The 15,948-nt window shown below is 39.3% G+C and overlaps 1 protein-coding gene across 16 annotated transcripts in view; it reads right to left on the reverse strand.

Annotated features, from left to right (window-relative positions):
- Positions 1-1,635: 1,635 nt before the first annotated feature.
- Positions 1,636-15,948, reverse strand: part of MCTP2 (multiple C2 and transmembrane domain containing 2) — a 259,511-nt gene continuing 245,198 nt past the window's right edge. For 13 of the 16 annotated variants that reach the window (XM_082449077.1, XM_082449063.1, XM_082449062.1 and 10 more), the window contains 2 exons: positions 14,842-14,951; positions 6,453-8,720 (listed from right to left, as the gene is read on the reverse strand). In XM_082449077.1, the coding sequence (XP_082305203.1) occupies positions 8,518-8,720; positions 14,842-14,951 (313 nt within the window). In that variant the 3' untranslated portion in view covers positions 6,453-8,517. The other 3 variants (XM_082449078.1, XM_082449070.1, XR_014260390.1) reach the window with 2 other exon arrangements.

The raw sequence follows: 15,948 nt of genomic DNA on the forward strand, positions 1-15,948 counted from the left end.
CCTCCTGACTTCTAACACCATAGACTGTATTCTCCCTGTTTTTGAACTTGACATAAATGAAATCATACATTGCATTTATCTGTGCATCTGTCTTGTTCCTTTTGCTCAACATTGTTTGTGAAATTTGTCCATGTTGTTGCATGTAACAGTTTTTCATTTCATTTCTCTATGTATTCCATTGTAGAGTCACAATTTACTGATCAACCCAGCGATTGATGGGTATCTATATCTATATATATATATACTGTTTCTAGTTTGGAATTATACAAGTAGCGCCACTACAAATATTCTCAGGCATGCCTTTTATTGACATGCACATATCTATTGGTTATAAACCTAAGAGTAAACCTGGGGGAAGGGTCATAGGGTATTCATATAGCCAGCTTTAATAGATACTGCCAACCAGTTTTCCAAAGTGGTTGTACCAATTTATGTTCCCACCCACCAGCAAGTATGAGAATTTTTTTCCCATATTCTCGATAATGCTTAATATTGACTTTCCTACTTTAGTTATTCTGGCTTTGTGCAATTGTATCATTTTGTGATTTCAGTTTCCATTTGCCTGATGACTAATGATGTTAAGCATCTTTTTATATATTTGCTGGCCATTTGGATAGGCTCATTTGTACAGTGCCTGTTCAAGTCTTTTGCCCATTTTTCTACTGGGTTATAGGCCTTTTCATTGTAGAAATTCTTTACGTATTCCGGATAAGAATCCTTTGTCAGTTTACATATAGAGATTGCATATCTTCTCCCACTTTGTGGCTTATCTTTACACTCAGTCATATTTTTTGAGGAAAAGATTAATTGTAATGATCAACAACTTAACAGTATTTTCCCTTTATTATTAGCATCTTGTCTCCAGTTTAAGAAATCTTTTTGCTTATCACATAGATGTGAAAATATTTTCCTATGTCTTTTTCTGAAATCTTTATTTTGCCATCCACTTTTGGACCTGCAAACTCATATGGAATTGATTCTTGTAAATTATATATGGAAGAGGTCAAGATTCATTTTAACCACATGGATACTAAAATAACCCAGCATCATTTTCCAAAAAGGTCTTTTCCCTATGCATTGCAAATATGTTACCTTTGACATAAATTAGGTCACAGGTTACCAAATATGTGTGGGTCTGCTTCTGGTCTTTTCTACTTCTTTGATATATTTGTCCACGCTTGTGCCAATACCACATTGTCTTAGTCACAATAGCTTTGTAATACATCTGGACATCTGCTAGAGTTATTACCTGTAAGATTGCTTTGGCTATTCTTGAACTCTTGTATTTCCATATACATTTTAGAGTCAGCTGATTAATTTCTGCAAAAAAAAAAAAAACCCTCTAATTTTTACCAGGCTTACATTCAGTCTGTTGACATCTTAATATATTGAATTTCTAATCCATGAACCCCATCATTTGTATATCTTCTTCCTTTCATTAATTTTCTTCAGTGTAGAGGCTTATATATCTTTCATAATTTTACATTTATATTCATGAGGGATTTTGGTAAGTAATTTTCCATTCTTGTATCATCTTGTTGAGTTTTGGGATGAAGATTATCCTGGTCTCATAAAATGTGTAGAAGAGTGTAATCTTTTTTGCTGTTTTCTAGGAGAGTTTGTATAAGATCGGTGTTTTGTTTTTTTTTTAATAAGTATTTAGAGGGAATATCATAGTTGCTTTTCAAAAAATTATTAAATGTGTTATTACATCTAAAGCACCTAGAAAGTATCTGGCATTTGATAAGTGCTATAAAATGTTAACCGTTCTGATGTGCTTGACTATCCATTTTCCTGTGTAAATTATTACATTAAAATGCCGGAACAGAATGGCAGGTTTTATACAAAGAGACCTATATAAAGAGGTAATGTGCTTTAAGCCATTCTTGAGAAGTCACTCTTCAACTTTTATTCAATTTTCAATTGACTACTCATTATATTTTCAGAGAATATTCTATTTCGATTTTTCAACCATTCTGTTGCCATAAAAGTTAGATTAAGACTACATAAATGAGGTGGGTTTTGACAGAACGTAATTTTAAATAATGAATATAGTTAACTCCATCTCATACTCATGAAGAATTTTTTGTAGCTGATGGGTATATACTGAGTTCATGACACATCTAATTTTTCCTCTTACTACAATCATCCTGTAGCCCTTCTTTCATTCCCAATCTCTGCCCTCTCTCCCTCATCTCCCTCCAGTGGAAATTTGCAAAGTTACCTTCATTCAGTCTCCACATTCTGACATCCACTCACGTCTCAACCTCAATCTTTTCTACTCCTACCACTCCCCTGAAATGACTTGTTGCCAAGGTCCTCCCAAACTGCCATGTCATTAAGGTCATCATTCTGTCCTCAATCTATGTGATCACAGTGGCATTTAGCACTACCGACCACACTTTTCTGGAAACATGCTCTATCCTTGAATTCTATGACAGCACATGCTTACTGCTTTCCTATTTAATTCTATTTCTATTTACAGTCTTAGCTGACTAATCTTTATATATATATGACTATGAGTGTTGAGTTCAATCTCTTAAAGCATGTAGCTTCATTCATCTTCTATGACTGTTGGCCCTTAAATGTATCTCTCTCAAGTACAGTGTATTTCTTTTAGCTCCATTTCAGTCACCTCATAGACATCCCCGTTTGGAGGCTTCTCAAGCATCCCAAATTCAACGCCATCTAAAATTGGGCTCCTGCAGTTCTTCCCCTGGATGCTCTTACAATCCTCTCTCTTGGTAAAAGGCGAGATGATCTTTCTAGACCCAGAGACAAGAGGACTGAGTGCCATCCTTGATCTACTCTCTCCCTCACTCCATAGTCAAGCAATTGTGAAGTCCTGCTCACTTTAATCTCTTAACCATTCTCTGATTTCACTTATATGTGTTTCTTTTTCCAGTGCCCTTATTTGAAAGTCCAGGCAAACATCAACTTATCAGGAGCTCTACAACTGGCTCTTCTCTGGTCATTCGTAATTGCTAGTGTACCCACTGCAGTCAGAATGATCACTTTAAAAGCTGAATCTGAGAATGTCATGCCATTGCTTGAAAATATTTGTTTAATGCCTGGCTCTACCAAGGGAATGTAATCTGTTTTGTTCAAGTATATCATCAACATTCATTATATGTTTGTTCAGTGATAAATAAGAAAAAGAATCAAAAATTGTTTTACCACCTACAAATAAACATTATATTTTCCTTTGATATGTAGGTAATCTGTTTTGTTCAAGTATATCATCAACATTCAATATATGTTTGTTCAGTGATAAATAATAAGAAAAAGAATCAAAAATTGTTTTACCACCTACAAATAAACATTATATTTTCCTTTGATATGTAGGTAAGGACTTCTCCAAATATGACACTGTTTAATTTAAAAGTTTATAATCAACATGGCCAGAGCTTATAAGTAGTATCACATAATATGAGGTGTGCACTTAATGCAAGAAATTATTTCCTGGGATAGACCACACTAATTTATTCAGCTCAGCTCTCTGTTCTGAGAATCACACATGAAAAGGCAGAGAAAGAAATGTTCTCTATGACCTGGTCAGTTAATCATGTATTTTCTGAGTGACTATTAGATGCCAGATAGGATGGGCTATCCAGTGGAGGGAAGTGGGAGTCAAGGCCTCTGGTAATTATGAGCGATGGCAGAATACGGCAGATGCCAGAAAGATATCTAAGATGTCGGGGTGCAAGAGAAAGATGGACTCTAATCCAGCCAAGGAACTAAGAAAGCCAATGTGGGCAGGAGACTTCTGAAAGTTTTGAAGGAGGGTAGAATTAATTTGGATAGAAACTGGGGAGAAACTATTTCAAGGGAAAAGAATAATCTGAATGAATACTGACCTGGCATAATGTAATTGGCACCATTACCTACCTTGACTTGTGAGAGGTTATAGAGGCCTCAGCTTGGGCGGTGCCTTGGGTGGTCGCGATTGGAAATGTACAAAACATAAACGGACAAGATAACGTGTCAACACTGATCTACCAGATTTTATGGGTTGGGAGATGGTGATAAAAGCATGAGGAATAAAAAAGGGATGCCAAGGGCCCCCCAGCCCATAAGATGCCTGCTCCAATAAGGGGAATAACAAAGCTAGAAGGAGACTGTGGGGTTAGGGGTCCTGAACACATGGAGGGAAAGATAATGCTGAATTTCCGAACTGCTGAGGAAGAGATGCCTGTAAGACACCAAGCAGGACTGGAAACTGGTGTGTGAGGTGTGAGAAGAGAACCAGGAGAGCTTGGCCAGACTTCAACATTCCTACTAAATTATCTTTAATTATCACACTGTGAAACCATAATCCATAAACTTTATCTAAACCATCCCCGAATCTTTCATACGAGTTTGACTTGTAGGAATCTTAACATTTCACTTGCAGATAGCATTCATTTTTAACATCCCATGCCTACTTAATCAATTAACAATTGTTTTCCATACAGTTTACTAAAGGTTGATTCTGTCCTTGCTCTTGCATCCCAGCTGCTGTTTGTATCCTAAACTTAATGCTGAAAATTCCAGAGGGACTACAGAAGAGATAAGTCTAACTAATGATGCCTTCTTTTCAGGCGAATTATTTCATTTTGAAATTCTATTGCAAGAGAACAACAATAAAGTATTGGTTCCACTTTTAAATAAATAAGGGGTTATTCTGCTGCTGAAAGTTTTCATTCAAATGACTGATCAGATCTCACGTGTCTGTTTAAAAATGTCTGACTTAGGTCGTTACAAAATGACAGACTATGATAAACTAGATGGTAGTTGGGAGTGAGACAATGAGGCATTGTTTACACAGAAGATTAACTGGTTTAACAAAAGAGGTTCTTGGGTATCTATTGTATGTACAACTCAGAGATTTACTGGAGCTTTTATAATTTCTGCAAGGTTCTTTTTCAGCCAGCTTCATTAACTTGAAGTAAATCAAATCATGCAGAAATCTGGCTCAGCCAGAAAGCAACCCAGGAAGATAGAATATGAAGAAAAACAGACACAGGATGATAAGGTTTAGAATCTTTGGCATTTTTCATAAACATTTTGTTTGAAGATTATTAAATTACAACCCAGAGAGAGAGAGAGGAAAAAAAAAAACACAGTAAAACTCACTATTAGATCTTTTTACCTCAACTTTTCTTTACAATACATATATATATATTATATATATATAAATCTGCACATACAAAGTATGTGTCAACAAAATACAGTCTTTACAACTTAAATATCATTTGAACAGAAAGGTATCTGTATACATTTTATATATGCATAAAAATTGGGATTTTTACTTGCAGGGGGTTACGGTGAAATGGTGAAGACTGATATACTCAAAAAGACTTCGGGGTGGTACTTTTCTAGGAATGGGGTTCTGAGATATATTTTTATTATGTGTAGCCTGTTTTGCTCAGGAACAAAAGATCCATTTGGATTGCTACAGCATTTTTACTTTCTTAAAAACGCAGGCAAATGAAGGGAGTATGACAATCAGATAAGCAGCCACATACATTGGTCCCTTGCTCCTCAGCCTTTATCTTTCAAAACACTTCTCAGAATTCATTCAGTCATTCCCCTCCCCCTCTTTCTCAAGCTATAATATTGAGATTTTATTTGGGAGATAAGCAAAAAGTCAAGTCAGAAGAAATGGCTGTTTGAGGCAACGACATACTTTCATGAAACCTTCAGGTTTTGGGTGAATGATCCCTTGGGGCCTTCCTGGGGCATCCATTGCCAGCAACGGGCCACGATGCAGGCTGGCATCCAGCACCAAGCAGCTTACTGAAATTTTACATATAGGTCTTTGGTAATTACGGCTGAAAGATCCCTAAAGAATTGGGCTAATCCTGGTAATTATTTTTAAAAATCTATTTATAATATACATTATTTGGGTGGACGGTGACTATCTATCAAGGACTTGTTAACTCAGAGGAAAAAACGGACTCATGAACAATCATCTGAAAGGAGTGCAGGGGTGGGGAGTGAAAATAACTGAATCTTAATGAGGATCTGTCGGATGTGTGAAAACGAGTTCAAAGTCATGCTCGAATCCAAGTGGCCTCCTGGCTGTTCTCAAGGAGGGTGCTCAGACCCATGGAAGCCTTGCTTTAGCTCCTATTTGAGAAGGGATGTGAGTCTTTTACCGTCTCTGGGTTGTTCCCTTTTGCTGGGCTGACTCAAGATGCAACCAGGACGCCCCTGCACATGGATGCACACACACGTGCGTGCATCTGTGCCACGAAGAAGGGGGCGGATACAGACAGGGCTCCACACAGCACGCATTTCAGACTGACACCACGGATACCACTGAACGAGAGAGAATATTGGTCTAATCAACCCAACACGGAATCGGGTGCTGGCATCCAAAGTCGGCGTGTGTCCTAGAGTGCGCTGCGCTTCTTCCGAAGGGGGCTCTGGCCGCTGCCGGGCTTCAACTCTGCATACTGCACCTGTGAAAACAGACAGACGTGACGCTGGCAGTTAGGTAACCCTAGCTCACCACAGTGTGCTAATGGCTCCCCGAGGACACACCAAGGCAAAGGAAGGAAGGTTCAAAGGTAATGAATCATTTTCTAAACACAGGAACATGGAGGGATTAATTGCAGGAAGGATTTGAAGAGTCATGCATCATTTCTTGAAACCAAAATATTAAAAGCAGATTTTTCTAATGAGATGCATGGGTTTCTGGGTTTCTACCTGCTCTCAGCACTGCTAGATGGTTTTAGTTCTGTGTATGCCCGTGTTCAACCAGAAAAGAGCTTAATAACAGCCTCTTGGGAATGTTTATCTTAGTATATGATACAGCAACTTACTAAGAATTATTCATTTAGAAATATCTAAAATCTTGGGGGAAAAAATCTCTGCCAATTACATACATTTCTTTTGCCAGAGGGGGCAGAAATGTTGAAATTAATGCTGGCCCCAGACTAATAAAAGATTTCTCTTATAAATGAATTTCATTTACAATGTAATGGCTAAAACATCTGTGACAAATATGAACATGTGGGGAGTCCCCAGTGGCAAACTGTCTACTGTGTTATTAGCAAGTGCTCTTGGAGATACACGGAGATCTTACTAGCTTACTGTACATCTTCCTCAAATGCTCTTTTGTTGTATCCCTCTGTATTCACGCCAACTCCAACTGGATGACCTCGCTCAGGGCTGTTGCCCAAACTGTGCACAGATAATCCCTAGCGGGGGCTTGATGGGAATTTCCATTCTTCAAGGATGCAGGCACAAACTCACATTGTGACTCAAGTGATGGTACGTTGCAGTCGTATTGCTTTGGTGTGTGGGCTTTGATAGGCTGATGGTGGAATGGCTTTATTTAAAGTATTGCATTACAGACCACATGTGCTCACTATTTTGAGTATTTGTGCCAAACTCCCCAAGGACATCCTACCCCATCACATAAACTGAGCTACACTTGGTGGAAAGCAGATATGTGAAAAAAGCATGCTTTCTTTAGAGTGTCTTGTGAAGGTCCCCTAGGGGATGACACGCCTGCCAATCGTCAAGGCCTAACAAACAGGGGCCAAGTTACTATTTTACAATCATGCAATGCAATGTTAACAAGGAAATTCATATTTATAGAATGCATTTTAATAGATAATTATATCATTAAATGAAGGTTAAAAGAAAAAGCATCACAAGGTCTATTTTAATCTCTAGAAGTTGGAATGAAGGGGAAAGAAACTCTCTGGGGCCTTTCAGCCTTACGTCTCTGCGATGCACCCGGAGCTGCCGGGAAATGAATTATGGTACAGTGGCCTAGAAATTGATACTTGATTTGGGATTCTCTCAGATAATAAAAGATTGTATCTTTGATCGTCATGATGGCATTTCATGCCATGGTCTCCCCATCTACCTATTCTATGATTTCTCTCCTCCATTAGAGAGGTCTTTGCCTGCCCTCCCGCCTCTGGATTTATAGCAGACTGATCTGCAGGGGCCTGAATTAGGCTGCTCTATGGACTTTCTGGTATTGTTGCCTTGGTTAAGCTCTGTGTATCCAAAGAAAAGGGACACTGCTGGACTAAGTGACCATTACCTGTGAATAATACTTCTGATTGATCTCAAATTATTGCATGCTGTCTCTGCCTCTATGTGTATTAGAGTAAGTGGGGGCTTTGCCCTCAGCATCTTTAAGTCTTCAAAGGGAAAGGGATAGGAGGGTGGCCTAGGAGATAATCGGGGCAAAGAAGAATCAAAAGAGTAATCCTCTTGCCCCCTACTTCCGTAGAATGCCTGCCAACCGGAAGAGGGGGAAAATAAGCAAGCCTCCCCCAGCTCTGGATCTCACGCTCTCCTACTCGCTGAGCCCATCTTATCCTCTTTGGGAAGGCAAACGATCAGAAAAGGGGCAAACCTCACTGCACTACAGCCTCGCAGTGTGAGTTCCAGATCATTCTTAAGTAGCTCTTTTTCCGGATAATTTTCCCCAATCATCTCATGCTTCTGGACAAAGGTTTTCTTGCCACCTCCCTGCAAGGCAGGCCTCTTTAAGGATTTTCTGATTCATTATCTCAATGACTCACACAAGCACAGTCCTGTGCTCGTCTGGCTCTGGGGCAGGCCAGACTTCAGGGTCAGGGCCCCTGTTGGTGGTGAGCGTTCATTACATACCTTTTGAACATCAGACGGAACTCTGGAGAGGAAGTCTAGTAGCTCATCATTGTCGATGGCGTAGGGATTTCGAAGCTTCTTAGTAAATTTATTTATGCCTGAAAAACAGAAATATCAGGAGATCTCTGTCTGTCTGTTGATGTCTCTCTATCCATCTATCTATCTTTAAAAACTCACCTGACTGGGAGAGGGGAAGCAATCACAAGTAAAAATTAGTGTGAAAACAATTACTGGACCTCAAGTCATGCACACGTTGCTGTCATGTGGAATCATTCACAAATGTCTTTTCTTGGAGGAAGGAAAGGGGGATCGTTGGAGAGGGGCTTTGCCTTCTTCAGCTGTGAAAATCCCATTACAATCCCATCAGCAGGGCGGCAGAAACACACACTAAAACTGTGGAGCTCACTGGTTTTTTGGACGACACTGATTAACAGCCTGCTCTGCTAGGAAAATGAATGTCCCAGATGGGAAAAGGCCTTCACTAGCCCAAACAAGTCTCTACTTGGGAGCTCTGGACCAAACCTAGCAGCGGGAGGTGGAGGGTGGGAGTTGTTTTTTTGTTGTTAAAAAGAACCCACAAGAAATCTATCTCCCGCCCCCCGTCCAACTCATTTTCACAGGTTTCTCTTCTCTCACTGCAGAACAGAACTTGACATGTTGATTTTACTTTGATGCTGCAGGAAACTGTGAAAAGTTATTATTGGAAAATTATCTTACTGTGGTTGCTAGCTTAATTTATGGACCGTGGCACTGGTGCGAGGGTTTGGCTAGGCCATGAAGTCGGTGCGGCTGATTTAGGACAACGGTAATTAGAAGGGGGTGTGACGTTTTAAGTTGTCCTTGGTGGTGGCATCTTGGGCACGTGGGCACGTCCAGGACAAGCTCTGCCCATGGTTCCCTCTTCAGAGGAAGGCGCCCCTCCACCAGCTTTTGTCTCCTACTCTGCTCCTAGGAGCTTCTTGGAGGTGTGTGTGCCTGTAGCCAGAGCTTATAAATGTGGTCTTTTCACTAAATGTCAACCCTTTGTGCCAAGTCTTAGAAGCAGAAGGTGGCCTTCTGAAGTTTGCCCACAGAGTGCTTGTTTATCAAGGACCGTATCTGAAGTCCTTGTCAATCTCCGTGATGCTGAACGAATGTTCACATTGGTGGTACCCTGACTGGCTCTTAACTCTGAAGGCAAGGTAACATTTACCTGTTCAATAGTCCACAACAGAGAAGAGGTTTGATGTTTTTCTTCTTTCATTAAATATTATTTTGCCTTCATCTAAGAACTGGACTTTCTGCGAGCCATTACCCCTGACGCAATGCCAAACTCCTAGTAGTTCCATTAGAGAGAGTCGGGTTCACATCTGCTTGGCAAATGGGAGCTGGCCATGTTCATAAGTCAAGGGTGCTTGTTGACTGGGCTGGGGAAGACTTCCTGCAAATAACCCCCTTTTTCTCAAGTCAAAGTCACTCTATGCCTTTCTTCCCTCTACCTCCACAGGCAGCTTCATGTTTCTAGCTAAAATTTCCCCCAGTGTTCCTTTAAAATACTCTCCACTGTGTTATTCTAAAGACATTTAATTGTAGCATGGGCTTTTTGGCAAAAGAAAACAGACAAAGCAAAATGATGAAGGGAGACAAAGACGTATTGAGGAAAGATATATCTTCTATTGTTAATTATATATAGTGTGCGCATCTGGAGTCTCTACAAGGAACCGCCAGGCAGGGATAATACCACAGCCGATCAAAACACTGCATTCTTAGTCACTGAGAAGATTATAAACCTGCCCAGTAGCTCAAATGCACCAATAAGGGCAGAAGAAGTCCACAAAGCACTCCGACAGTCTATGTTTGAAAAACTTTGTTAGATTAAAAATTATAAGGAACTCAGATTGCGTGCTTCAAAAGCACACCTTGTTTTGTTAAGATGTCACAGGCTCAAATGTCAGTAATTCCACCATATTATCTACCGTGTAAAACCAAGTGTCAAGAGGGGATCATAGAGCCCATGGTCATCTTTAAAGGGCAACTGGGCAAGGAACAAGGGTTTGGGAACAAGAATAGCTGGGTTCCAGTTCTGGCCTCACCATATATTATTAGCTGTAGTTTCAGACAAATTACTTAACCTCCCTGAGCCTTAGATTTCTTATATTAAAATTTGAATAATAAAGACCTATATTATATAGTTCCTTGGGTTGAAGGGAGAATCACATTGGACAACAAAGGCAAGAGGATTCTATAATCTGAAATTCCACCACAATGAAGGGAGCCACCATCATTACTGTAGATGTCAATAAGCCAAGAAAACAAAGCAGGCGGTGATGGAAGAGTCTTTATACTGGCAGGTATGTGACTACATACCAAATTTGGAAGTGGTGGGTTTCTCCAGTAGCATGCTAGATGTACCTTTAGATTTTTTAACCTAAACAATACAGATAGAGCATATCTGCTGTGAATTTTTATGTTTTTTTTTAGCCGAAGAAAGAAAGTGGGATTTAAATACCAAGAGATTAACATTTGGGAAAGACACTATCATTCAATGATGATAGATTGAATAGATCAGTGGATTAGAATGAGCCCTCTGGTTAAAAAAATAAATCACTCGGAGAAAGAGAGAGGAAAAATCGCATGGCTGCTTTGCACATACGGTCAATAGGGAATAAACACTTGAAACTGAATTAGAACATTTTATGAGTGACTGGCATGTAGCCCTGACTGCAAAATATTGGTGGGGGTGGGTGAGGTGGGGCAGAGGGTCCTTGCTTGCTCCTGTATCAAACACTAAGTGTCTTCCATGTGATATATATTGTACTATCAAATGGAGGTACAAAGTTAAATAAGTCACAGTTTCTTTCCAGAAGCTCAAAATCTGGCTTGGGGAGTTTGTAATCTACCTGGGAAAATCAGAAGTGGCTAAGATCAGAACTGAAAAAGTATAATTAGAGCATCTATGATGAAGAACAGAATGGAAGGAATATGGGAAACCTCTCAAAAGGTACAGAAAACCTCCATGGGATCTAATCCTCAAAGGTGCCTTGCCTTCTAGAAACACATACAACAAACAAATGACTGAAATTCAGTAGATACAGTTTTCTAGAGAAAATTCCCTCTTAAACCACTTCTAACTTAATTTTCATAATTACACTCCCAAATAAGAGAGGTGGTGAGCTCAAAAAATGCCATCTATGTAGATCACAGGTATTAAACTTGCAGACTCATCCACTCATAAAATATTTGCCAAGTACCCACTAAAGATCTACTACCTATATGTAGCTGCACTAGGAATTATACGGTTAAAGAGGAAAGAAAGTATCTCACCATTTAAAACCTTACAATAAAGTTGGTGAGTCAAGGAATATTCCCCACAGCCATCATGAAACTAGGCTGCTTTCATAGACTTATGTTAAATAATTGTGCTACTTAATAAATACTTATACAAAAATGTTATTTGGATGTAAAGAATAGGGAAATATGAACACAGAGTTAAAAAATTTTGTTCCAAAAGGTTAAAAAACATTGCACAAAAAAATTTAAGGATCTTATCCACCACTTCAGGACTCAATGAAAATGAGTAAGTAACTTAGGATAAGAAATAGTCTTTTGATGCTTAATAAGGTTAAAAGGAAAACTAGAAATTTAAGACGTATAAAGTTGTCTTCTTCTACATGATAAATTCTCTGCCAAGAATATGATCATGTAAGAGATGTGCAAAGGAAAGTCCTGGATCTGTGCTAGCTAATAACTAACTTGTCTTGGAAAAGAATAAGTCCTAACAGAATGGCAGAATATATTCCATGATGGTATGGCAGGTTTTACATGATGAGAAGAGGCAACAGATCATGTGATAAGTCAAGGCTTATCTATGGTAAGCTCATCAATAAACTATAAACCTCTGTCTAGAACATAAAACTAAAGAATGAGACACAGAACATAAAGATCAAAGGGTTATTTTCATCCAGGAGAGCATCTTAAACTCCATGCTATTTCATAATTTCATCCATAAGCTGAACAATAAATAGAACAGTGTCTCATTAAGTAGATGCAAAAAGTTGGTGTTGAAAAGCTGCCAAGAACTTGAAGGATAAGACGAGAAGTCAAAGGGATGTGGGGTAAATTGAAAGATGGATTGGAATCCCAATACTGACAATCTAAGGAAGAAATATAGTATAGTCTTCTTTCTGGATGGAGAGATGCAGAAAAGCAAATCAAGTATATACCAGAAGGATGAAGAAATCACGTGCAACAGTATTTAACAAGCTGACCGTCAACTCACACCAACTTAAAAAAGAGCAAAACACTGGCCAAATAGTTGTAATTTTGGATCAAGTTCTTGTTAGGGTCAGACAACAGTTTTAAGATCTGTGTTTTAAATGTGATCAGCAAATGGACTGAGAAACTAACACTTAACGAAAAACAAGAAAGAATGAGATTATTCAATCTATACAGATAACATTCAGTAGTATATGAGTATTCAGGGAAATGCTTTTATAAAACACGTATTCCTTCTTAATCAATGGGCCCCTGAAAAGCTCCATGCTCTCTTTCCTAAAGGTCAAATATGGGCCAATGTGCTAAAACTGAAAAACACAACAGAAAAACAAACAAAAACTAAGCATGGATATGAGATGACTTTCTCCAAGAGTAAGAGTCATCAAGTATTAAAATGGACCCCTGAAGAGGGAGTTAGAATATCTTTTCCTTTTCTAGGGCTTGTTACAAAGGAGAGAGACTTTATGTAATAGGATTTTCACCTCCTGGATAAAATAGAGAATGGATTATGAATGGATTATGCTCTCTCAAAATCATTCTATTTCTGAAATGTTATGAGTTATTCCATTTTTCCCATGACTTTTCCCATTTCTGAATGTCTAGGTTTGGCCTTCCTCATCAGCAGGATTCTGCCTGGGTTCTCTTTGGAAATGGTCTACATTTAATGGTTTTAGAAATATTATAGCTCCCCCTCTCCCTGGCATTTGCAGGCTTTCAGCTTTTGCTTAAAGATGAATGCATCTCAACACAGTCACTTACATTTGGAACTTCTCTGAATCTCTCTTAACATCTGAAGATCCCTAGAAGTAACTATGGTTAAGAACTGAGAAGTAGGGCTTCCCTGGTGGCGCAGTGGTTAGGAGTCTGCCTGCCAATGCAGGGTACATGGGTTCGAGCCCTGGTCTGGGAAGATCCCACATGCCGCAGAGCGGCTAGGCCCGTGAGCCACAACTACTGAGCCTGCGCGTCTGGAGCCTGTGTTCCGCAATGGGAGAGGCCAGGACAGTGAGAGGCCCGCGCACCGGGATGAAGAGTGGCCCCCGCTCGCTGGAACTGGAGAAAGCCCTCGCACAGAAACGAAGACCCAACACAGCCAAAAATAAATAAAAAAATAAATAAAATTAAAAAAAAACAAAAAAACAAAAAACTGAGCAGTGGTCACAGGAGCTGAGCAATGGAAAACCAGAACTGATAGATTCTTCCAGAAAAGGGTTGATTGCTTCTCCAATTAACTGCAATGCACTCTCCTTATATCAAACCAGCGCCCACCCAGCAAGAGACACAAATATTCACAAAGTTGCTTGTAATTTTTCCAATTGCTAGCTTGAGTAGTAAATCAAGTCCTGAAATTTATTTCCAGTTTGCTGTTTTTGTTTCTACTTTTGTTAAAAGCAGCTAAACCTTATATAGGCTCACCATTTCCCCTGGTAAATAATAGCTTTTTCTTTCCTTTCAGGAACTGGTTAGGTAGTCAGTGAGGGTCCCTCCCTTTCACCTCACTGCTTCTGGATTTAAGTATTGGGTTAGGTTATTTTTTTCCTTCCAGGGGAGATAAAGTGTCAGGAGCAGGCTAGCAGGGGCTAGATCTACTTTTACATAATATAAAGGGCAAGATGCAGGTGTTTGCTCACTCTGAATAACAGTGTTTCCTGAAAGTTACTGGGCCACAGCAGTATATTATTCAAGAGTATTTATGACTCTGAAAGCCCAAAGGGAAATAGCATGCACAATCACATTTTTATTTGATTGCAATTATGCAAGAGGCCTATAAATATCTATGCTGATCCTTCACGTAACTGGCCTTTTCAGGGAGGTCCTGGAAGTTTTTGTTCCCCAAATACTTTTCTTAATCTCATGTTTAACTGCCAACAAGAGCACATTTAAAGTTTATAGCCACACTTTAAAAATGAGTAATTGGTTCTTACCTGGAATTGATTGCTAGCAAAAGGACCATGCCAAACTTACCCCAGATTAAAATGATGTACCGCAGTGGAATGAAATACAAAGTGATGGTGGCAACTGCCAGTATCAAACAGGCCAGGAATGAAAGGAATGGGACCGTCCAGTTAAATGTGCTGTAGACAAACCACATACATGTCATTTTCTCTGATGCTCAAGAACAGCTGTAGATTCATTTTGCCATGTTTACTTCTTAGTTTATACACATGAAAAAGGTCTATTGGAAATGTTTCTTCTCAAAACTTGGAGATAAAAGTCTGCCAAACTGATTGGGCACTGGAAAAACATTCTTGAGGAGAAAGTCACAAGACCAACTGCCATTCGGCTTGTCAGAATCTTGGTGACTTTGCCTTCCTGGAACCGACAGTACTGAAGAGAAGACTTTGGCTCTCAAAAGTGATTAAACACTGCAATACTGTTATGTGGCTCTGTGCATGCAGAGCTTTAAAACGAAAGGTGAGTTAGGTCACTTCAAAGTCAATATTTCTCTCTCAATTAACACGTGGTTGCCAGTAAATATTGAGAAAAGGGAGGATATTAGTACAGAGCTTTTGCATTTTTCTAATAACTTATATTTAGAATTTCCAGACTCACTGACTCCAGAAGGTTAATAATGCCCTGAAATGGGCTGGGGAGCATCTGGCTATAAACCATTACACCACCAACCCATAGACAATGTAGGGAATGTTGCCGTATATTATTTTCACAAGGCCCTTGGCTCCTTTTGTTCTATCTATTGCCTGCTTTGACTTGAGATCTAGAATATGGGATGTAGAACTGAATGTACTATGGAAATCCTTGCACAATCCTAGAAAGTGGTCGTTAAATCCAGTGCCCTGATGAAAGCTCATGAGTGTCTGGGGCATTTCTTCTTCTGGGCCTTCATCTTCACTGAGATGAAAGATTTATTTCTGTTCTTTTTTTTGGGGTGGGTGGGTGTTAGGGGATTTGGGGAGAGCAGCTTATAATAGTTATTGGGCACTTAATATGTGCCACTGTCCTAAGATGTTTTTTATATATTTAGATTGTAATGCTCACAAGTAAGTATTATCCCCCTTTTACAGATGAGCAAATCAAGCCTGAAATTAGGAGTCTGGTGTTAACATATACACA

Source organism: Balaenoptera physalus (assembly GCF_965194825.1).
Source record: "Balaenoptera physalus genome assembly, chromosome: 2".
NCBI lineage: Eukaryota > Metazoa > Chordata > Mammalia > Artiodactyla > Balaenopteridae > Balaenoptera > Balaenoptera physalus.